Source organism: Barbus barbus (assembly GCF_936440315.1).
Source record: "Barbus barbus genome assembly, chromosome: 25".
In the NCBI taxonomy this organism is placed as follows: domain Eukaryota; kingdom Metazoa; phylum Chordata; class Actinopteri; order Cypriniformes; family Cyprinidae; genus Barbus; species Barbus barbus.
In genome coordinates this window covers 23,011,108-23,035,970 of record NC_136753.1, presented here as the reverse complement: position 1 = coordinate 23,035,970, position 24,863 = coordinate 23,011,108, and the positions used below count along the sequence as shown (strand labels likewise).

General features: G+C 36.7%; 1 protein-coding gene across 2 annotated transcripts in view; it reads left to right on the top strand.

Annotated features, from left to right (window-relative positions):
* lrrn1 (leucine rich repeat neuronal 1) overlaps positions 1–22,033 on the top strand; it is a 46,720-nt gene extending 24,687 nt beyond the window's left edge. Inside the window, exons 1-2 of one of the 2 annotated variants that reach the window (XM_079378328.1) lie at positions 11,038–11,356; positions 18,852–22,033. In XM_079378328.1, coding sequence (XP_079234454.1) covers positions 19,096–21,249 — 2,154 coding nt within the window. In that variant the 5' untranslated portion in view covers positions 11,038–11,356; positions 18,852–19,095 and the 3' untranslated portion in view covers positions 21,250–22,033. Of the gene's footprint in view, positions 1–11,037; positions 11,357–18,851 lie in introns of those variants that run through there. The other variant, XM_079378327.1, reaches the window with a different exon arrangement.
* Positions 22,034–24,863: the final 2,830 nt, after the last annotated feature.

Here is a 24,863-nt window from a genome sequence, read left to right as displayed (position 1 = left end):
CCCGCTGTTATATGCAGTGCCTGTGAATAATTTTTGGTTCATGCAACTTCCTCACCAGTGTCATCTCAGTTCCTGTGGGTGTGTTTTATGTGCTCAGTGATTTATGGCTTTCATTATGTACACTTGATGCAAATTAGCATGGACTTGTCTTAGTTTATAGCTTTGCATTCATTCATTTTGACAGGAACATCATGGGTCATCTTCCCCTTACTTCTGTAATCAGAGAGGTTAATTGCCTCATTGTAAAGGATATTTTACTGCTGATTCAGACATCCAGTGGAAAACAAAGGGGCTTATTTGAATTGAACTATTGTAATCCAGTACAACAAGACCATTTTTTCGCCATCAAACTCCAGTATTCATCTGCATATAAAAGGATCTGTTGCTCTCAGAGGTGCTTTAGGGATAGCGGTGCATATTTTGGCATAGCTTCAGTGTGGACCAGTGACATTCAAATAAATGTTCTTCAGTCCAAATCGCAAGCTGTGGGACCGCTGTTGCCTCTCTGCTCTCACAAACTCCATCCCAGGGCTTCCCATTGATTATGCTGATCAAGACCTTGAGATGAACCAACAAGCTCTCCATTGAGCTCTCCCTTGTGTCAAACTATTGTCTGCTTTTGCCTTCCTTCATCCATCAATTTAGCAATCCCCCTGTAGAATATCAGAGACTTAATCAGACAAATTTAAGATGAGATCAGAACATTGAAACATGAGGAGCTGGAATTCCACAGTGAGGCCCAAGAAACAGGACAACGTCGTAAATCAGATTCCTAGCTCCAACTAGTCGGAAGCAAGCAAACTAACCAGCAAGCCTCTTTCACAGAACAGCTTACAACCTTGAGACAAAAGAACACTTATTATTCCAATTCAGGAAGGAGACCGTCAAATTTGGGGCAAGTAATCAAGACTGATGGTCACATGTAAACCTGTAATAGAAAATCACGAGATACAGACTCTCTTCGGCGGGTCTCCCACAAATAGAAGACAGACCAAACCAAAATTCCTTTGTCTAAAGAACATGCCTTCGTTGTCCATAGAACTATACAAAGACTTTCTTTTTCATATGCACATAAAATCATCCTAAAATGACATTTCTATGCAGAACCCCATTTTATGTTTGTAACCCACATATTAGACTATCATGTTTTAATCAAATATTATGTATGTCTTTTTAATCATTATTGAATAGCTGAAGGATTCAGATGCATGTTTGGTATGTATGAGTGTGAAAAATCATACTTTAAATGTTTCTTCCAATCAATTATTTGTCAAATGTATCATATTCTGGTTATAGAAATCACATCCAAAATTATACTTTGCAAGAGTGTGTAAAATTCGGACCATGTGACTGATAACATGCTGATTTATGATAAGATAATATATTTATATATTTATTTATTTTAATATATATTTATGATAAGAAATTTAGCTAAGATAATAGCCTATCTAATTGGTCAAGACATCCAGATGGGACGGTCTGAAAGCCGAGTTTAAATACTCAGGGCACCATCAAACTCTCTCTTATTCACCCTTCTCCTCTTCTTCTCTTTTGCCACCGCGTTTTGACGCTGCTCTTTGAGCGTGCTCTGGCCCACGTGCCAGCTGCTACCACAATGAGAAGAAAACCACCTAGTCTTGTTACATCCTTTTATTCTTATTCTTTTACTTTAGTTTCTTTTCTTTCCATGGAGTTTCGTGTTCTAATGTAAGTTTGCTGCAAGGTCCAGCTCTGACTGCACTAGCTTCAAACTTCAACCAGACCAAATCCGCATCCTCATCCAACGCCCAAGACGTCACTTCAAAGACTACTGAACTCTCAACCAATCAGACACTTTGTCGAGACACAAAGGAAACCCCTTATCACAGGCAAAGCAAGCAAGAAACACCTCCAGGTTCTAACTGAATCGGTGTATTTAATATAAATCTTAGCCTCATTGAGAAACTCAAAGCGAGGGTTAAATAAGTGATTGATGGTTGTTCAGGTCTATGCAATTGAACATATTGCTGTAAACTTGGGATTTCACATTTTCATTCTCTTAAACCCCTTACTTTCTCTCTTTCTGCAACGTGTGAATGTGTGAATGCTTGTGTTCATGTGTTAGATTAGTTTATGTCTTAGGTTTATATAAATAAAATCTTATTTATATTGAAAAGAGAAGTATCTTGTGTTTTGTGCTTACAAGTTAATGTCTTAATCTGCCGATCTTGTTACTGTGCTATTAAATAGTGTTTTCACTATATTTTGGATTTTAATATTCAGTGCAGAGTTTGTTATACGGCTCGTTCAGTGATCAGCTGTAAAACAGTGATTCTGTTCAAATTCCCTATAAAATCATAAATGATTCCCTTTGAGCTAAATTAAACTATTTGCTTTAAATTACATATTAATATTACGTTTTTATTACATTACAGGCAGATGTTCCATTTTCAACGGCGTTCCTTGAGACCGTGAGTTTCGGAATGCAGATTTGAGACATGGGGGAAGCAGGAAGAGGCTTCTTCTCTGTCTTTCCCAGCCTCTGCTATAATGGGCCTACTCTGGGTTTGTGCAGCAGCCGTGAATGGCTCTATTGAACCCTCACAGAGAGTAGGGCAAGAGCCTGGCGTCAGGGTCAAGGTGACAGCGCTTAGGTCGATGAATATGGATGACGTTGCTCCATCTGCTCCCACTGCAGCGTGTAAACAAACACAGGCGTGTGAATAAGAGGCGGGCAAAGTGCTCCCAAAAATGTGGTAAGCAAAGTGTCAACTTTCACAGCCTTTGCTGGATAAATGTGTGTGCATTTAAACATCCATGAAGAACAGCTGAGTCTGCTTTGTTTCAGAGGTACTGTGAAATACTTATCATAATCATTTAAGTCACTTTGTAAAGCTCAATGTAAAAGGGATCATGAGTGAAATTATTAAAATGTGACCAAAAAAATTAACAAAAAAACTAATCACAGTGTAACAAATGACTCAAACTTAAACTGCAATTTTGTTGTTTATTTATAACTTTATAAACATGTTAAGTATATTTTGTATTCCCATAAATTTATTTTAAGAATATTCTATTTTTCCTTAACATTGTTCTTCAGACAAAACTACTAATTGTAAAATATACAATGGTTACAATTATGTAACTTTCTTTCTCACATTGTAACAACTTTCAAAAAGTCACTTGTGAGTTAGTGGGTTGAGTCAGACTCAGAGAGTGAATTGTTCAGAGCTTTTCGGTTGACAGTCAGCTTCCTCACTGAACTGTGAGCCATTTTTAATTTTTTAATTTTTTGTATGATTCAAAATGAACTAGGAACCAGTACTGTGATGTACACTTTAAGAGGCTTACATTTGGTCTATTTACTGACATTTTATGTGTGTTTAAAGATCCACATTCACAGCATATTGGTATTTATAGTGAGGTGTGCAGTCACAATACTGAAAATATTGTAAGAGGGGATTTGTTTAGGAATAAGACTGTTATTTTTTGTTTGAACCGGTACAAATAAACAGATTGGTATTTATGCGGCACAATAAGAATTACTAGAGTGAGAGTCTCAAATTGGAGTCTGTTAGCTACAAATAGACCTAACAAAGTGCCTAAGATTTATGCTTATATCGTTTTACAGCTCTCAGGGGGAGCTTGTGCCTGTCTGCAAATTTAATTTACTCATCTGATATGTCTACGGTTTTGTCCTCTTTCATGTATTACACCAATAAGCATCCCAAAGGATTCTCACAGCGGACAGCAAATGTCACATTTGTATAAAGCCGGGTCGTAAAACATCCCTGAATGAAGATTGGCCTTGCATGATATTTTAAAAACCACAATGGCAGTGTGTTTGATGATCATGTAATATATAAATCAGTGAAGATTCACTGAATGTCTAAGAGCCAAACAAGAAGCATTCGAGTCATATTGAGACAGAGATCGCAGACGGCACTTAATCAAGATTTCACAGGAGGCAAAATGGATTATAAACTTAAAAGTTGAGAAGAAGCCAATCACGGCACTGTTGTACAGGCGACCATTATAAGTATCTTAAGCTCTTTGCAGTGGGGGGTTTTAACATTGGCTGGTAGTTTGGTGTAGTGTTTGTAAGCCCCATGTGGTCCAACTTTAAGCTCCTTCTGCCTGAAATGCCAATCAGCTGTGCGGAGTGAATGCGTGCTGAATTCATGCATGCTGAATGGCAGTCTAGAGAGTTTAAAGAGGACTATTGTTCCCTGATTCTCTCTGCCTCAAACTAGCAGGTGTAATCCACAATATGCATGTAGCTGAGTTAGAATCATCTTAAATTAGGGAGCATGTGCAAACAATAGCGAAGCGATGCCCATATGTCTGTATATTTTTAGAAACAAGACATCTTTATGGCATTTAACATGACATAGGAGCCAAATTCACCACTGTTTTGTATAATATACCTTGTTTATATATTAAAATCATAAGGAAATGTTTCTTAAAAAACATATCAGACCTTCTGTGTAATGAAAGCAGATTCTGGAGAATACCATCTGTTACATGACATAGTAATTCCCAAAATCCCTATTTGATCTTATGGTTAGCTGCTTTGTCTCTGTTGAGAGGAGTAGCTTCTCTTTGTGAATTATATGAAATATGAGCTATAATTTAACGTAGTTTTACCAACCTTTCACTCTTCATTGGTGGCCTAGTTACCAGTGCTCTGCTGGAGAAAATAAATAAATAATTGGAATCTCTAAACTGCAATGGCTTTGCGACGAGGCGTCCCATATCTGCTGAAAGACATTGTGTTCCCAATTTTATCCCTCTATTGTATTAACAAACACTAGGCACAGTGAGAGGAAGCAGTAATGTGAGGGATTCCAGATAAAGGATTGTCTGCATCTCAATTTCTGTGATAATTTAATTCTATATTGTGTAAAGTGTACAGGAGGAAAAAGTCAATATTAAGCCTTTAACTGCCTAAACGTTTCCTCATTACCATCAAATTATAGAGCTGCTTTCACATTTTAAGTTGTTTGCAAGATACACCCAAGTAAGACCCAAAATATAAAAGCAGCACAGTAATGGCGGATGAATGACATCGGTTCAATGTCTTATGCAACTGCCATGAGCATTTCTTTGTTCAATATATCTTGAAATGACAACACAAAACTTAAGGGTTGAATTGATTTTGTAATATGCTTTGAAAGGTAATGTTGCTGGCTAAACAAGGGCAGTAAGTAAATCAATAAACAAGTTTCAAGTTTTGCTATTTTTTGAAGCAAAGATACATTGTCCTTGTGGCCTAAAGTGAGCACCACCAAGTAAACCACAAACGCGCACTGTTGACATTTCTGAGTACCTCATGGTGTATTATAAAACATTTTCCCCAATTTGGTCATTTTAGAACAGAGAATAGAACATAGTTTATAAACTGGCAACGGACTCTCTTCTGCCTGCCATGTGAAATATTCAGGGCAATAAAGAGATCCTGATGTTTTCCAGAAGACTTGATCCTGGGTTATCCTTTTCCTAATCCATAGACAGATTTTTATTTAATTATTGGGGGGAAAACATTTTGTGCATGTCCTAATAATCCTCATAACCCTATTAATGTGTTAGTTGTAGTACTTGTGCTTTATTTGACTTTTATTCTGTGGTTTCGTTGTTTTTCTATTTTTCTGTCAAAAAATATTTTTTATTTTGAACAGTGTCAATAGTAGTATTATTTTTTTATCCATCAACACTTCCTGATTGTATATTATTATGTTGAATGGCGGAGACATATTTTTGATGCTGAGATTAACAAAGGCCTCCGTAAAAGCTGAAAAAAGCCTCTAAATATAATCTGCATTGGATTATACAGATTAACCTCATGTTTGCACATCAGTTTTGTTTTTTCCCGGGTGATGGGGGATCATTGATTGAAAGTGGCACACAATCTGATTTGAAACCTATGATAAAGAGACAAAGTTTGTAGGAATGGTTGACTTCTTCACTTCTGACTTTTTTCCTTGCTCTCTTTCAAACTCACAGTAGTTCAGAGCTCTTTGCAAAATTATTTTATTACCACTATCCATGGTGCTGAAATCCTGAGGGATAAACTGTCTTAGATTTAGAGCAAGAAAAGAATACAGCATATACTATATATATAATTTACATATACATGCTTATCTGCATTGCTTATCTCATAGCTTTCATTGCTTATCTGACAAATTATGTCTAATTTTATCCATTTGCATAAGATGCTTTTCATTTGAAAACTGAAAGAAAGAAAATAACCATTGTCAAAGGGGGGAGAAATGGAAAAAAAAGAACCTCAGAGTTCCTAGAACAGTTTATGAAGGGGGACTCTCCTTCAGTGTACTCAGAGACAGTTTCATAAAATTTAATAAACAGCTTGTAAAACATACTTAAAAAGTAGCAAGAAGTATAAAATGTACTTTAATTTTTTATTCTGTACATCTATATTAAATGGTTGAACTCAAATGTTATTTATATTTAAATGACTCATTCATTTATTACATTTATGTTTGCATATATTTGGTTACCAGGCAGAGCTGCTTAATATTTAAACTACATGTGGACCAAGTGAAACGCCTCTTTGACGTGATGTGGCGAAGACACAACCTCCTTTGAGAGAGGAGGAGATTTTAGTTGATGGATTTTGGACAATTAAATATTGCATAGTTCGACTTTAAATTTTAAATGGGTGAGTATATGGGAGAGTCTCTCCACAATTTAAGCTTTTTGCATCCATTAAAGCACATTAAAACAAAATGTGATTGCTACAAAAAAAAAAGAAAATCTTGATTAAAAGTATATTAGGTTGTTCAATATATTAACAAACAAGAAAACAAGAGTTTTAACACTGTTCTTTGGCAATTTATCCAATTACTTTTTTATTCTACTAAATCTAAAACATTTCTGCTTGTGCTCATCAGGCTTCAAGTGTTTTGTTATTGCATTTTCCTGAGGGGATGAACAATAGCAATAATTGTGTGCATGTGATTTGTGGCTCTGCATTGCACCAGTTGTAAGGCTACTAATTCGTTTGGTACTTTCATGATTATGAACCTCGATCCTGAAGAAAGTAGGAAGTATAATTCTGTTTGTAATAGGGGGAAATTACAGTCTGGCTGTGCACTTCATATAAAGCTGAGATTGTGGGAGAGCAAGACTGAGTTGACATGTGAACATGCTTTGCTATAGGGGATTAGATTCTGCCATCGAGAGAAGAACTATCAAGGCATCCAATCTTCCTGGCAACCGTTGCTGTGCAGGCATGAGCTCTCTCTGCTCTATGTGAGAGAATTTCTTTCCCTGAAAGAATCCCCCACCCTTTCTCTTCTTCTTATCCATTCTCTGTGCAAGAGGTCATAACCCTGACCCAAAACATGGTCACCATTGTCACCCCAAGACAAGAGATTTTGCCATCAAGTCTCTCTCTTTGTTTTTTTTGTTGGAGGAGGGGCACGTATGAAGACACTGTTATCCATCTCTTGAGAGATTCATCAGACACAATACCACGGTTTACCAATTTGATAAATACATAGTAGTGAATGATTACTATATTCTTCTCTTACCATATACCATGGTATTTACAAAGCGTCTTCAAAGAATACCATGGTACATTCTTTCACTTTTGTCTTAATTACAAGTACAATAATGTGACCTTTTCTCTCTGATTTGGAACTGTTTACCTTATTTTTAAATGTAATTTGGGCATAAATATATTTTTATGTTATTGAATAATAAATCAATCATAGTTTTTTCTTGAGTGAAAAGAAAGAAGAGAGGAGAGACCACCATGACTTTTTTTCACCTCCCACCCATGAGAAACAGCAATACAGCTGGTGCTCTCATGCTTTTGGGGTTTAATCTGTTCCTTCACTGGTTCTTGAGCAAACACATTCCCCATGACCATTATCCCTAATTTAAAGTTATTGATAGGTTTAAAATAAAAAGAATGATGGCCTTATTTCATTTGCTTTTAGTTCTAAGCTTTATTCAAATTAGTCTTAATTCCCTGCTCTCTAATAGTTAGTTGTCTGCCCAGGTTCATCTGAATGTGTTCAGCTTGAGCTCTTAATTCAGGTTAGGCCATGCATGGAGTCTGGGTTTGGAGACTAGAGAGCGTGATGATTCTCTGAATCTGAGAGGTTTTGTGAGGAGAAGCAATGCATTATGTAGGAGTTCTTTCTTGGAGTGGGCTGGAGAGATGAGAATGCCATGGAGAAAATGTTCTTGTCTACAGAAGAGTGCATATATAATAAGCTATTTAAGTACTTGTGTGTATAAATGTGTGTGCTTGAGCTATAATGTTGATACTGTAAAATAGTGAATCACAGGACAATGTGGGCCTGTCTGCTTTGGACCATGTATCTTGTGCATAAGTGTGTGTAGTTGTGTAGGTTTGTGTTCAGGTGACCGTGTGAGAATTTAAAAGCTGATCATTTGATCAGGGATGCACAAAATGAGCTCACATATTTACACAGATTCACACTAAACCCATTATTCTCTTTACTCACACAGAGGTACGTGAACACTTCAGCAATGAGCTTTAACAAACCTGCTCCGTAGCTTCTCAGTTGTTTTCTGGGGCAATATTAAGAACATACAGTTTTTGATTTTCCTGTAACAGTTTCAGTGGCACTGAATGCATGTGCGGTCTAAAGAGCAGTTTGCTGAACAGGACCATGTCCTCTTGTCTCACTTCTACAGCACGCCAAGACTCTAATGTGGCCTTATTGACAGACTGACCTCTGCCAGCATCCCATATCCACAGGTCCCGCCTGACTCAGTGCTTCTGTGAACCCTCTCACAACAAATACTTGATTTTAAATCTCACTGTGGCAGATAGCTAGACTAACCCTAGGCTCCGGTTTAACTTCTGTTAACCTCTGTGTCAGTCTGAATAAGATGGTGGCCATTCTAATGCTAGCAGTACTGATTCAGAGTTTCATGATTTCATCCAAAAAGTAGAAAATGTTTATTACATTATTGTTAGCATCTGTGTTGCATTATAATTATGCCTTTTCCATATTAGAATTAAAAAATAGATATTTAGCAGAAGGAAAAAAAAACTATACAAATCATTCTATAGATAGTACTTTTCATAATGGAATTCGGTATTTCAGATTCCTTTTTTGAATATTATGTGTTGTTGCTGAGTCTGATTTGATCATTTTATAGATTTAGATATTCACGCATGAACTGACTGAACCTGTTGAGCATGGTTAGCATACTGAGGGAATCCTCTAAAACAGACATATCTAATTCTGTTTACTGTTCATCTTAATAGAATAAATCAATATCTTCAATCAATGCGTGTGATCCCAATTTTTCTGCAACTGAAGCAAGGCTGTAAAATGTCAGTGGTGGCTAATTTACTTTTATTTAAGGTCTTAGTCTGCAGCTATTTCTACCTGAACTGGTTCTTGAAATATTTGATGGTGTAACCTAATAGTCATTCAGTCGTATAATAATTTTTGACTTAGATGTTCCCACATAAAAGGTGTTGTTTTGCTAATTATTCCTAGAGTTTTCACTGTATGAATGTTGTAAGATAATGGTTTAGTAATGTGGGTGCACGTGTTTGATCTTCACCATCTTATCACAATGCAAATCTAGCCAGTAGTGTTTCTATACCTGCCAGCTAAGGCCTTCAGGGCAACAGTGACCTCAAAAAGTTTCCCTGTGTTATGTGCACCCACCCACGCACACACAAACACTGACAGCACTCCATCTGTCTGTATCTCTCAATGGGGCTAAAGAATACCATGGGGAGGCAATGCAGTAGCTGTATTCTCCTCTTGCCTCCAGTTCTCCACTTATATGTGAAGGTGACTCAGAAAAGGCGCCTACGCATTCATCCAGCAGTTTAAACTCATTGACTCTCTGGGTAATTGTGGTATCTAAATACAGTAGAGATCAGAAGATGTTTAGTCACATGTGCCTTTGAATCAGGCTGTAACATTTTTGGTAATGCCATACAATAATGTCCAATTAGTTAATGCATTAACTAACAATAACTAACAATGAGCAACACATTTGGTAGTATTTATTATTCTTTGTTAACATTAGGAAATAACACTGTAACTGTTAATTAGCTCATTAAATAATACTAACATAATTAATATTTTGATTTTAAAAACGCTAAAATAATAAATAAGTGCTTTAGAAGTATTTTTAAAAAAACTTTGTAAAATCTTGTTAACTAATGTTAAAAATAACCCTTACTGTAAAGTGTTACTTTTTTGGTATTTTTTGCATGTGTTCCTCCAGAAATCACCAATTTCCAAAACACTAATAATGAATCTGATTAGTTTCCAAAAAAAAAAAAAAACTTTCAAAACTGAATTGGAAATGAATCACCCCTACTGCATGATGTTTTTTTGTTCCACTTATCAAGTGTTTGCTTTATGTGAGCAGACTGCTTATGCTCGCATATGCTTTCATCCACCACGTCTCCTGGGATTTTTTTTTTCTAAATTATTAATTTATTTATGTATTTTTGGCATATTATGTAGAGCAAAAAGTTTTCTATTCCTATTCTCCACACAAATTAATTTGATTTTTAATTAAATATTTAATAATTTAATTACATTTAATTTTAATTAAATACATTTTTAAATGTTTTCCATTTATAAGCTATTATGTATTCTTTGTTTTAAAACAGGAAATTTTGTCTGAAAATCCAAGACAATGCACATGGATGGATGGATTAGGAAGAACTTTCCTCAAAGTGAGGCACCGAACAAAGGGACATTGTCTCATTGTAAATCTTTGGTGAGTGGGACACCATGCAGAGTCCTCCATCACTACGTCAAAGAGGAGGGAGTCGTTCTCATAAGAGAATATCAGCTCCTTAGCATTTCAGCTTCCACGCCCCGCGTTATCCCCACCGCGCTCCCCTCAGTGCCCGCCTTTGTTCGCATCACAACAATCCCTGAACAGATGGCGCTCTGCTTGGGAATCGAGTGACAGCCACCGGCTAGCAACCAATCGCCTGCTCGGGAATCAGCTGACTCGCCCGGACAGCGCCAGGTGCTGTCATCATATTTTCCTTGGCGACGCAGCACGGGCTCCACAGTAACACGGAGACACGGCGGATGGGAGCCAGTCAGCGGATTCCCGTCGCAAAGATCCATGCAAAACCTGACCATGCGCTTGGCGAAGGTTGCACATGAATTTTCGCGGAGTGGATGTAACGAAACGATGCCACTGTAAAGCAGTTCATTATACGGAACTTACGAGCTACGAGATGGTATTTATTATCTGTGGATATTCTTTCAGTGCTCTTTCGCAAGGACATAGATACTGTATCTAGATACTGAAAGTGCAATCAGTCAGCGCGGAGGGAGGACTTCAGTGCCATTCGGAGAGTGTAGGCTGGCAATCCAAAGAGGTATGCTCAGATAGATTTTGAAGCATCCATATACTATTCTCATCTGTGCACGTTAAACCAGAACCACGGGCAACTAAACAGGTTTTCGCAGTGCAATAATAATAAATAAATAAATTAATAAAAAAACGGAGCTACTTGCAAAACCTTTGTCTGTCAGAATGAGCTGTGGTTTTAAAGTAAGTCACCCAAAAATGTTTCCTTCTTGTAAACTGAAAATAGATGGTCTCTATGTTGCTTTTTTGGGCTTCTCTTCTATGGATTAGGTGTGTGGCAAGCCGTTTTACCATTTATTCATTTAAATACTGTCTCTTTTTATATTAATACTTGTTTATAAATAATACTTATTTATAAATAGTACTATAATAAACCATATTTTAGTTCTTAAAATTATTATGAATAAATCCAGTAGTGACTATATCTTGTTCAGTTCCACAAGCAGCTATTAAATACTAGCAGGCAAATTATTCATTATAAGCTATAAACTTTCCCAAAAGTTATTTTTTTTCCTAATAGGAAAATTAGGAGTCCATATATAGAATTAAGTAACAACGTTTTGCAAACTGGTACCAACAATGGATTAGTTACTTTTTACTGAATTGTGTTTTTTGTTTGTTCATTGTGTGGTGAACAATGATGTATTTCTTTGTAACTTTGTCCTTTTCTGCCTATCTTGATCAGGACTGCCTGGTAGAAGAGATACTGTATCTCAATGGGACCGTCCTGGTTAAATAAAAAAATTAAAAAATACTGTTTGGATAGCTGACTAGTAGCAAAGGAATAAGTAGCTACTAGTATGTAGAGAATACATTAAGTGATAGGCTACTAGTCAACATTGGATAACTTACTAGTAATTAGAATGATAAATGCAGTTCTAAAAAAATAAGAATAAGAACTATTGTTATAAAAAAAATAGTTTTAAGGAATAATGTTCAAATGGCCTGCCATACGGCGTGATTTACTGCATTTATAGCAAGGACGCATCGGCTGTTGCGCTTGAGATGTTCAAGGGCAAAACGTGTGTAATTTTTCTTAGTTTATGGTTTATTTATGAGTTCACACAATCTATGTTGTATTTCTCAGAACAATAGCCTGGTATAAGATTATGCTACCACGTATGTGTGTGTGTATTAGGAGTAAGCAGAATGTGATGGGAATGGTAAACGGGTGACTTTTTAAAGCTTTACATCAACGTGAATGCATGCAACGATAAAACATCATGCGTAAAGCATTTGGTTGAGTCTTGTTTGGCGTATCAGTTTAACTTCTATTTCTACTTGATTATGCCGTTTGCATTATTTAAATTCTTCACAGCCACTCGTTTGTTATATTTAGCCTGCTGAGAGTGATTTTACACTGTAATTGTGGCGGAAATCGATCCCAAACTTTGATCAGATCCCGTTATTGCTGGCTTACCGCAGGCGCGCGCATGGGGTCTGGTTGGCGATGCAAAAATGTGATTTGCATCTCAATGTCCAGGCACTCCAGCAGATGTTTCGTTGCTTACTCGTTCGAAATAAGACGCCACGACTTCCCTAGGAAAGACAATAAACACGGGAAGACGTCTTTTAGTCAGGGAAGGATGTATAATGAGGTTTGAGGAGGGGGGTTTGTATTGTCCCTGGGGACGCCACCCCTTGTTGCAGCTGTTGCGTCTGTTGCAGAAGTTGTTTTCTTACATTTGAAGAGAAGCGTCCTCATGAGCAACAACAACGTAAAGAAAATGTCGGGCATGTGTTGATGAAGACAATAGCCTGCAGGTGGTTACGTCTTTAAAACGTCCTAAAGGGTAACATTTTTCCCCCAGTGGATTTTAGGGATTGTATGGCTCTTATCCTATACTTTGTTTAATATAAATGTTCATTCATAATATATAACGATAACATTTTGCAAAATAAATATTAACATATTATGATGTGTAATTAATAGCAGTGTAATAAAAACTGTTCTGTCAACATTATTATTATTATATTTTTTTTACAATAATATAGCTCTTGTAGTGGAACTTATCATTTTTTGGGGGGGATTGGAAGTAACAGTGGTCAGTGGTGAAGAATAAGTCTGTCTTTTGTGTTGGTCACAGAGATAAAGAGTGGAATCGACCAAGCAGCTGTTTGACTAATTCTGCAACCATTATCTGGTTAAGAATTCACTGTAGCAAAAGATCTGTTTGGACAGTAGATGGAGAAAAAAAAGACATTTCTCACTGCTCTCATAAATGCATGAATTTTAATAGTTATTTTTTTATAAATTCATCAAATCACCTAATTTAATTTTATGATCATAATGCATTTTTTAAATAGTTATGTATATAAATATTTAGTTTAAACAGCATTTGTAATACACATATTCATTTTAAGCTGATTAGCTATAAGAAAATAAGTTGCTGTTTCAAGTATGCAACATTTTTAACCAAATTAATAACTTTTTTGAATATATATTAGGATAAATCTCAAAACATGCATCTTTTATGGAAGATTCAACTTGATGTTCACACGCAATGATTCTGAATGCTATTTGAGGATTTTGAGTGTTTTATATATTACAAATTCTGGTAATCCCACTCAGTGATGTTTATAAGTGCAAATGGTTTGAAACACACAGTGCTGAAAATAATTGAAATGGGACCTTTGGGGCTTCCTGTGCATTTGCTTCTCAGCACTCATCTTTGTGCAGTGACACAGAGGACTCCATTTGATCGGCAATCAGAAGTCAATCAAAAATCAATGTTTTTATGCCATTCGCAATAGTCCCCATCTCTATAGCACTTTACCGCCCATGCCATTACCCCACAGTTCAACCCTGGGCAAAGCAATGATTAACCATGCAATTAATAATACCCCTCAGATTAAGAGTTGGCAAGCGTAGACGGTCTTGAATGTTGGATGTGAAAAGATCTGCTCTCTTGGCCCTTTGCAAAGCCTTTTTGATCCAAGAATAAAATTAATTACCGTTAATTTCTCAGTCACTTTCTGTGAAGGTTTTTAGGAAGTGAGCCCCTTGAGGAGATTAGCAGAGAAAAGACTGGAGTTAGAGACAAGATGGTCATTTTTGGAGATGACGTTGTCAGCCATTTTAGCAGGCCTTTTGGGTTTCTCCACTTGTTTATTTGGACTTTTGTATTGTATGCTGGGAATGTATTTCCTCTGCCTTCACAGAAAGCTGTGTGCATATAGACGGTTAGAAAAGCAAATACAGTTTCCTGGAAATGTATTTTCAGGATATTTTAAGTCCTGTAGGCTGTGAGAAACACAATCAGCCCTGTAGCAACAACAGTTGTTTTTTCTGTTGCTATTCATAAGTGGCTTGATGAATCACTGAATCAAATAACAAACAACAAATGATGTGTTCTAATGTTTGTGTGGATCCTTGCCATTAGCTCAGGCTTGCGTACCAATCCAAATACCCTTATTTTTATACGAGCAAACCCATTAGTGTTGTTGGTAGTAGTTAAAATATTGATTTTCTGTGAGATTTAAAAAGTGCACTTTACGGTGCTCAAGTTGCTTATTTAGGAGGTAGTTTTAGTGCATCTTCTTTGCCTAAATATCTTTAAAGTTTGTTTTTACAACCATTTTGGAAGTTTCATTGACAAACTTGTATGTTTGTCATCACTTAAGTTCACTTAATATTTAGGGCATCGAAACGAAGAGCTACTCGGGATCACACTCAAATCTCGGTTTAGCTCTTAGTGTACACTTCAAATAAACTTGCAGGCTTCAAGTGTTCATTTTCCTCAAACTTGAAATAATACCCTGTCAGACACAGCAGTACTGTGACCCATAGATCAGACGTGTCTTCAAAACAGAAGTCTTCACTCTCTGCAGAGAACAGATCTGCATCTGTCGGTGATCTGAAATGGCAGGTGTTTCAAATAGGCTCCCATTGAATTTCACAGCTGTCATTTGTTATCTAAGACTAGGGGAAGTTCAGGATGACGTGCTGGGCAACAGGAAGCAAGCTGGTTACAGAAGTTCACCTAATGAGGTTGGAATGGCATAAATAGCCATTAATTTGGATTTAGATCCTGTTTACTTATAAAGATGGAATATTTATGAGGATCATCAGGGTGTCCTATTTGTGTGGTCCTTAGGTACTGTGAGAAATATGTTTGTTTTGTTACATCATATTTCTTCCATTCATAATTGCAGCCTGTGCACAGTTTTTCCAAAATACCGCTATTGAAATGTGAAAAGAGAGTAATTCTCTGTTTGCAACTTCTAATGAGGTTTTCATTTGTAGCCATCATTTTATAATAACCTCATCCTAACTTACATATCCTGATTTATGAGGCCATATACTTTAAAGAAAAAATTTAAAGCATCTGACTTATTTTTTAGGCTTATTTGAACCCTAAAACACTCCGCATCAACATTAGTTTTGTTTAGTAACTTTGCTTCCAAATTATCAATAGAATGCTCACAAAAGAATTAATAAAACTGAAGTAATGTCTCTTAACTAGAGAAAAACAACTAAGCCTTAATCTAAAAACAGAGCTGGAATTGTGGCTTAATTTTAAGCCCGAGATACAGTCTTAAATTAAATTGTGATCTCTGGATTACTTTATCCTACTTACTGGAAAGGTTTTGGCCTCCACTTTGGTAAATACTGCTATTAAGTGCTGAATCTCAGATTGACCTCAGTATTGGTAAAAATTAAACATATTATATAAAATAATAAATTATAATAAAATGGCAGAATATATGGGGTGCATTTGATCCACTGTTTACTGATTTTAAACAATAGAAAATGCCATAACAGTAGCAGCTTATATGTGACCCTGCATGGACCACAAAAACAGTAATAAGGGTCAATTTTTTGAAATAGGGATTCATACATCATCTGAAAGCTGAATAAATAAGCTTCCCATTGATGTATGGTTTATTAGGATAGGACAATATTTGCTCGAAATACAACTACTTGAAAATGTGGAATCTGAGCGTGCAAAAAAATCTAAATATTGAGAAAATTTCATTTAAATTTGTCCAAATTAAGTTCTTAGCAATGCATATTACTAATCAAAAATTAAGTTTTGATATATTTATGGTAGGAAATTCTCAAAATATCTTTATGGAACATGATCTTTACTTAATATCCTAATGATTTTTGGCATAAAAGAAAAATCGATTATTTTGACCCATACAATGTTGGCTATTTGGACAAATATACCTCTGCTACTTATGACTGGTTTTGAGGTCCAGGGTCACAAATATTTATATATCACATATATTATAAACAGTTTACACGAAAGTGAAAATTCTGTCATCTTTACCCACCCTAATAATGAAAATCAGTGCGATCCAGTGTTGTTTTGGACCCCGTTGACTTTCCTTATATCAAAGACAAATCATCATTGAATATATTTTCTGTTGTAATACAGAAAAAAAGTCATACAGGTTAGGTGGGTTAAAATGATGACAGAATTGAACTATCCCTTTAAGACATTAAACGAATTGAGTACCATGGAAAGCATGGATCATGTTCTGGTGAAAATCAGTTAATTAGTTGCTATTCCTGGAAAATGATGGAACACTTTAGTCCTTCTATTTTCTTTCATCTCATTCATTCATCTGCCTCTCTTAAAATTTTACAGATAAGTTTAATCTTTCATCTTAATTACCTTATTAAGATATTTCACATGTCATTGTGTGACATATTGTATTACAACCTAGATAATTGTATATTTTTATTGTGTCATTTTTCTTGTTCAAACCTATAAGATAAATGGACTGAAAATGTTAAATATTAAAATAGTGAATTTCCAAAGTCATCTCTTCAATTAGTTTATTGATTTGGCTTCTGTTTTCACTAGATTAGTGCCATTTTCAGTGTGAGGTGTCATTCTGTATTGCATTACGAAATACTTTAAGGATGGTGCTGATAACTCCGATAACACAGGCCGGGTCCCATCTGTGTACTGCACTCGTTTATGAGAATTGCTGAGACTGGCAGTTACATTCAGCTCTCATTCTAAATTGCCCTGATGCTCCCTTGGCCACAGGGGGGAGATCAGGCCTCTTATTGATTTCCACTCTCACATTAAAGGACTCATTTACACCAGCTGTACCATGTTTCCTCCATTCATTTTCTTGGGAGAATGAGATCAAGCTTGTATTTGTTGGTGGATTCAACTTCATGAGAGACTCCAAAGCTCTGAAGTGAACATATTTCTGAAGTTGGCATATGTAATCTAAATATCATGTGGGTGGATTTTTTTCAAATCTTTCAAATTTTTTTCTTTAAATCTTATGTTTTCAGGAGAAGTGTAGTTCAGTTGTTTTGAATCTTGCCGTTAAGAAACATTAACAAGGCTGAGCAACTTTTGTGGAGGAGTATCTGCTCTTAATGTAGGTGGTATTTGGCAAGGACTAAATCCCTTTGGCTTGCTGTTTGTGTGATTGAGTCAGCATTAGCACCATATGGGATAGCAGATGCCCCGTTCACTGCTCTGTCAAAGACACAATAACATGCCACCTTTTTGTGCCTTTTGCTTGCGATGGATGCTTAATATGCTCGGTTATTTCATTCCAAATTTCAAAAGCCCTTCTAGTGTTAAATTATCCTCCGTAATCTAGGACAACACATATTTCCTACCGAGCATGCAGAATCAAGTCAAGCTTACCTGATTTGATATGATTGGTTTGTCATGGTTCACATTTGTGTAATATAAATATCTTATTTTTATGTATTTTGTTTTACATAATTGCTGCAAGAGATGTAATACTGTAGTTATTTAAGATGGAAAACCATTCTGAATCAGGGTATGGTAATATCTTGACAGGAAAGACTATGAATAAATGTACAGAGTCATTTCTACACCTCACTAAAGTTCAGTCTTTGTTTACAATAGCAATTCTTTGATCACCTGAGGAATAATATTGCCTTCCTTTCTTTCGGTCACCATTTCTTTCATCTTTGAGCCACCACTTCATGCATGTCAGATTGCAGTAAACAAAAGCCTGTGCCTCTGGTTTTCACTTTATCTTTATATTTGTACACAGGTTTATTGTATTTTGTATTTGGAACAAAAATATCGCCTACAAAATATAAAAAATATTCGCCTACTTCTGTGATTTTTCATATCTTTTCTACATAATGCTTAGCTCATTTAGTAATTTTTTTATGTGGTTAATCTAGATATATCTGCTTAAAACTCGGTTATAATTTAAAGTTTATAGTGGTAAACAAGTAAAATACATTTTTTCATAATGAAAAAAATGTGGGGAAAAATCTGTCAATGCAAGTACATTTATCTCTTTTTTTGGACATGCATTTTACCTGGAAAATACTTAAATACTTCAGAATTTTCTTTTTCGGTGCAATTTTTGCTTCATCCATGTGTAGAAACATTGTTTCTATTTTTTGAATCCATTTTTCTGCTTTCAACTCATATCTGTTACATGTTTGTAGGACATGTTTACATAACACAATTTTTCACGTGAAGGAATCTTTCCATTAATTATTGTAACAGGCTTTTCTCTGTTTATTTTTATTCTAGGCCAACTCTCCAGTCCAAGATTCATGCTGTGAGGAAGTTTCAAACCTATATGAGCCCACGGGAACTACACTCTTTTAAGTCTTCTGGAAGCTCTTTAACTCCACTGTTCAAGCTTTCAGAGGGATAAAAGGGCTATTCTGCAACACTTCTATTGAATGAGAATCTCACCTCCCCATCTTTTTGGCGCTATAGGAATTCCAGCTCAGATCTGAGAGGATAAACACTTACAGTCAGAACAGTCAGAATGGCAAGAGGGACTTTCTTTTTTGTTGTGCAGGGCAAGATTTGTTTCTTCCTGCTTCTGGCTTTACTTGGCCTCTCTTCAGTTCAGAGTACAGAATGTCCGCAGCTTTGTGTGTGCGAGATCCGGCCTTGGTTCACACCCCAGTCCACCTACAGAGAAGCAACTACTGTTGATTGCAATGACCTTCACCTTACACGCATCCCCGGGAACTTGTCCGCTGACACGCAGGTGTTGCTACTGCAAAGTAACTACATTGCCAGAACTAGTGAGGAACTGGAACAGTTACTGAATCTCACAGAACTCGACCTGTCCCAGAACAACTTCAGCAACATCCAGGATATCGGCCTGACCAACATGTCGCAACTCACAACGCTTCACTTGGAGGAAAACCAAATAGTCGAGATGCCTGACTTCAGCTTGCAAGACCTTACCAATCTACAGGAGCTGTACATTAATCACAATCAGATCAGCTCCATTGCACCAAATGCCTTCGCTGGATTGCATAACCTTCTGAGACTCCATCTGAACTCCAACAGGCTCAAGGCCATTGACAGTCGCTGGTTTGAATCAACCCCCAACCTGGAGATCCTGATGATTGGGGAAAATCCTGTGGTTGGCATCCTGGATTTGAACTTCAAACCTCTTACCAACTTAAGAAGCCTGGTCCTGGCAGGAATGGAGCTCACTGATATCCCAGGCAATGCGTTTGTTGGACTAGACAACCTGGAGAGTCTCTCCTTCTATGATAATAAACTAGTCCGGGTGCCACAGACTGCTCTGCAGAAGCTTCCAAACCTGAAATTTCTGGATTTGAACAAGAATCCAATACATAAAATTCAAGAGGGCGACTTCAAGAACATGCTAAGGCTGAAAGAACTTGGTATTAACAACATGGGAGAACTTGTGTCCATTGATCGCTTTGCGCTGGATAACCTCCCAGAGTTGACCAAACTCGAAGCCACCAACAACCCCAAGTTTTCCTACGTGAGCCGTTTAGCATTCCGTGACTTGCCATCACTAGAGAGTCTAATGCTCAATAACAACGCTCTAAACTCTTTCTACGAAGCAACGGCGGAGTCCCTGCCCAACCTGAGGGAGATCAGTATCCACAGCAACCCGCTGCGCTGCGACTGTGTAATTCAATGGATGAGCTCGAACAAGACAACCATTCGTTTTATGGAGCCTCTTTCCATGTTCTGCGCCATGCCACTTGAGGTTAGAGGTCAGCGTGTGAGAGACGTACTTTCTCGTGAATCTTCAGGCCAGTGTCTGCCAATGATCTCTCACGACACGTTCCCCAATCACCTCAACCTAGACATCGGGATGACGGTAGACCTTGACTGTCGTGCTATGGCTGAACCTGAACCAGAAATATACTGGGTGACCCCATCTGGTAACAAAGTCATGATGGATACCATATCCGATAAATACCAACTCAACAGTGCAGGAACTCTGCGCATATCCCACATTCAGGTGGATGACTCTGGCCACTACACCTGTGTGGCTCAGAATACAGAAGGAGCGGACACTCGGGTGACCGCCATTCGAGTCAACGGGACTCTTCTGGATAGCACCCAGCTCATGAAGATCTACGTGAAACACACAGAGTCCCACTCAATTTTAGTATCCTGGAAAGTGAATTCCAACGTCATGACATCCAATCTGAAGTGGTCTTCAGCCACCATGAAAATCGACAACCCTCACATCACCTATACGGCTAAAGTTCCTGTAGATGTTCACGAGTACAACCTCACGCACCTTCAGCCGGCCACTGAGTATGAGGTCTGTCTCTCGGTCTCCAATATCCACCAGCAGACCCAGAAGTCATGCGTCAATGTCACGACCAAGCATGCTACGTTTGCGGTGGAGATCTCTGAAGAAGGCACCAATACGGCTCTGGCGGCAGTCATGGGCACAATACTGGCCATCATCAGCCTGGGCTCAATCACGTTATACATTGCAAAGCGATGGAAGAGGAAGAACTACCATCACTCCTTAAAGAAGTACATGCAGAAAACCTCCTCTATCCCCCTAAACGAACTCTATCCTCCCCTCATTAACTTATGGGAGGCAGACAGCGAAAAGGACAAGGACGGTTCTTCAGACACTAAGCAGACGCAGGTGGACACAACAAGAAGTTACTACATGTGGTGAAGCTTACCAGACATTATTTCTTCTTTAGAGCACAAAGACACATCTTTGCTTATTTGTGCGTAAAAAAAGACATGGATTTTTTTTTTCTGCTTTGCTTTACTGCAAGCAACTATTCAGACTGACTTTTTCGTAGAGTGTATTGCCTTTTCCTCTTCTTTGACTTTCAATATGGCAGCTTTGTTTAGCTTCCGAGACATGTTAGTAGCTGTGCTTTTTCTTTTTGTTCATTATATTTTGATAGCACAGCATAGATATTGTCAAGGATTGACTTTGGGTCGAATGATGCTGTAGCACTATATCTGATACGATATTGATATGTCTTTGGCAGTATTCATAGAGAATGCATTGTTTCTTTCTCTCTTTCGTAAGACAGTTTAACTGTTGTGCACTGAAATATATTAACAAATTTGTCTTTGGACTCCAGTGTAAGCTGACAAGGTGAGTTTAGACTTGATACACTGTCTATTGAAAAACGTTAGCAATTGTTCTGTAATGTTGTATCAACTTTAATTTGAACATTTTGGATTTTCTCAAAAGTAATTTTTGATTTAGAAGTTAACTTTACAGATTAATGAATTGTAAACCAGCAATAGAAATGTGAATGTTAAATAATTAGTTAGTAGAAAAATGCTTTTTTTTTTTTTTAATTACTCAGATTCTTTTTTTTTTTAATTGAGTAGAATCTGTTAATCGCTTAATTTTGTTGTAATTTACACTTGCAAAATATGTTGCATATTACAGCGCAAACAAAAATAAAGTACAGTTTTGTTCAGATATTTTTTATACAATGATTTTCAAGTCGAGTGTCATTATTCTAATTTCCCATTCTATCTCTCATTCCTATTCTGTCTCCCCCTATTCCCTCTTCTTTTTAAGTAAATGAGTGACTCATTTTGGTCTTGATGTTAAAGATCTCCATTACAAAACCTTAATAGCAATAGAGCGATAAGGTCAAGGAATGCAATTACAAAAAAACATGATTACAGTTATTGCCAACAAGTTCTTCACCAAGACAAATTATGGGATGTTTATTTTATCGCGGGGTTTGTATGTGTGTGTGTGTGTGATCATTTATGTTAATAAAAAAATTATTAATTTATTGGTATTTTATGTAAAATGTCTCTGGCCACATGTTGCAGTATAGATAGAAAATCATTGAAGAAAAGAGCAAATGAGCCAAAACCAAAGAAGGTTGTGATTAGGGGTAATGTGGATAATTAACCAGTCTCCATTGGCACATGCAGCCCAGAGTGTTCATCTTGACTTTAATCAGCCAAATGCTAGGTCTCTTGGACATTAACATTCACAGGCATCACTATCTGAATTACCTAAGGAGAGTCATAAATCCAAAGAATTCCCCAAAACAACATTAAAGGGGTATATTGGGCATCTGAACCATCGCTCATATCTGCAGTTTGATTGCCTCTTTGACAATACAGTACTCCTCCAATGGGAAATTATGACTTCACCCATTAATTTTAATATCTGTCTTTGTCAGAGAATCCTCCTATTGGTTTGTCTTCGGCTACTTGCATCTCATGTCAAGATGGCTAGTAAATTGTTCTTGAATGTTTGCATCATATTTGCCCAGATCAGCTCATAGCTAAAATGTATTTTGTTCATATATAGAAATTTAAGAAGACATGATATTGACATTTCTGATCTGAAAATTTTGAAAATGACTGGAATTAAAATGAAAAATTGTCTTTTGATAAGACAGAATATGTCAAGTGAATGATTGTATGTAGAAAGTGAAAGTCAGGGCAAAAAAGAAAAAAGAAAAATCACAAATCTGGCCTATAGACTAGACGCTGATGCAATAAGTTTTGTGTATTAATTAATATAATTATGTGGATGGGAAATATAATCTTTTATCTTTATTCTCTGACTGAGAAGACATTTTCTGGAAATATCTTATATCAGTGAAATAAGACTCTCATCTTTGGTGTCAAGGATCCTTACATTGTATCATATTCGAGAACAAATGAACCCTTAAAACACTAGGTTGATAGAATACCTTATTTCACTGGTCTCTGGAAAAGGCTGCTTGATTCTGGTTGTTCACTCGTGGAATCCAGCGATAATATTTCCTAATATTCATCTTCTAAATTTGCCTATAGCAAACCCTCTTGTTGGCATCTGAAACCGGCTCTAATTCGTTGTCTCTTGTATCACTCCGCAGACTCGCTCACTCTTGTTTCATGCAAATGCAACTGGCACCATATTGTGTCTCAGTTATCGACTAGTGAAATTGACCTCATCTGACTTCCATATTAGGATTAGCCTACTGTAATTTTATTGTTGTGTTCGTCTTTTTTCAAGGACAATTGTTTTGTACACACTTTAATGGACCTTTTTTTTTTTTAGTGAAAACTAAGATAATATATAATAGATAATATACAGGTAAAATTGTAAAATAATTTCTACTCATCAATAGTCCACATATTTATTAGTTAGAAGTTGTGCAATAAGCTGAATAATGTACAGTCAGCTGGTCATTATCCCAGATGGTTGGATGCATTTACCAATAACTAGGGAAAAACACGAAATGATTCAGTCAAATAATTCAACTGTCGGGTATAGAAGAAAGAGACTATACCCCTTTTACAGTTTATCATAATTTCTTTATGACCAAATAAACTTTTATCAGCAATTACCAGTTCATTTCATTTTAGAGAAAAAAATATGTCTTTCTAATGAAGCTCTTTTGCCTCTTCAGGGACCTAACCTATACCATTTACATGGGCCAAGACTGAAAGATTTGTTAGAGACTCAATACGGTGAGCCAGGTGAAAAGGACTCTGAGGAATAATTAAGAATCACCCACACTTAGAGCCAAGGATTTGCCAAAGAATTAAACTGGAGGAGGTTCCTCCTTGGGCTGTTCAGGTATTTAATTGCTTTCTGTCAGCTACCCCTGACTTCATGCCAAGTGCTCTCATACTGACAGGATGTAATGTAATGCAATAGACTCAGAAAGAAGAAAAAAAAAATAGAATCATTAGCAAAATACCTAGCAATATTGGCTAAAGTGTGATACAAAATCATATAAAATTGATATCTGACATATTATAGTGTATTTATTGTAAACTTGTATTAAAGAGAATTCAGTGGCAGGTCTTTTTCGGTTTGCATTCAGAAGTTTGGTTTGTACCACAACCAGGAGAGCTGCAGCAGTAATAGGCCTTCAAGTACTGTAAAATATATTTTTAGATGTAAATAAAACCAAGATTATTGGAGTACATTTTACAGGAACATACTACTTGAGTCTTTTTACTTTAAAAAAAGAGTTTTGTTAGTTTTCATTTCTTTGTAATAATTTGTGAAATTTACTTATGATTTCTAAGTGAAAATTGTTTCAAAGTAAATCCTACACCATAAGTGTTCACTCATAGGCTTTGCAATCGTGTGGACTATCATCAGGTCTAGACAGAAAACCTCTAATTGACAGGTCATCCAGACTGCTGCTCCTCAGTGTTGACAAAAGGGGAAGATGTTTTGTGATACAGCTGAGGCTGTGAAATCACCCCAGGGAATCCCTTATTGATCTGACACAACTGCATTGATTTTGTTTTTAAAAGGCCAATTTGAAGAGAGACACAAGTGGAGCATTA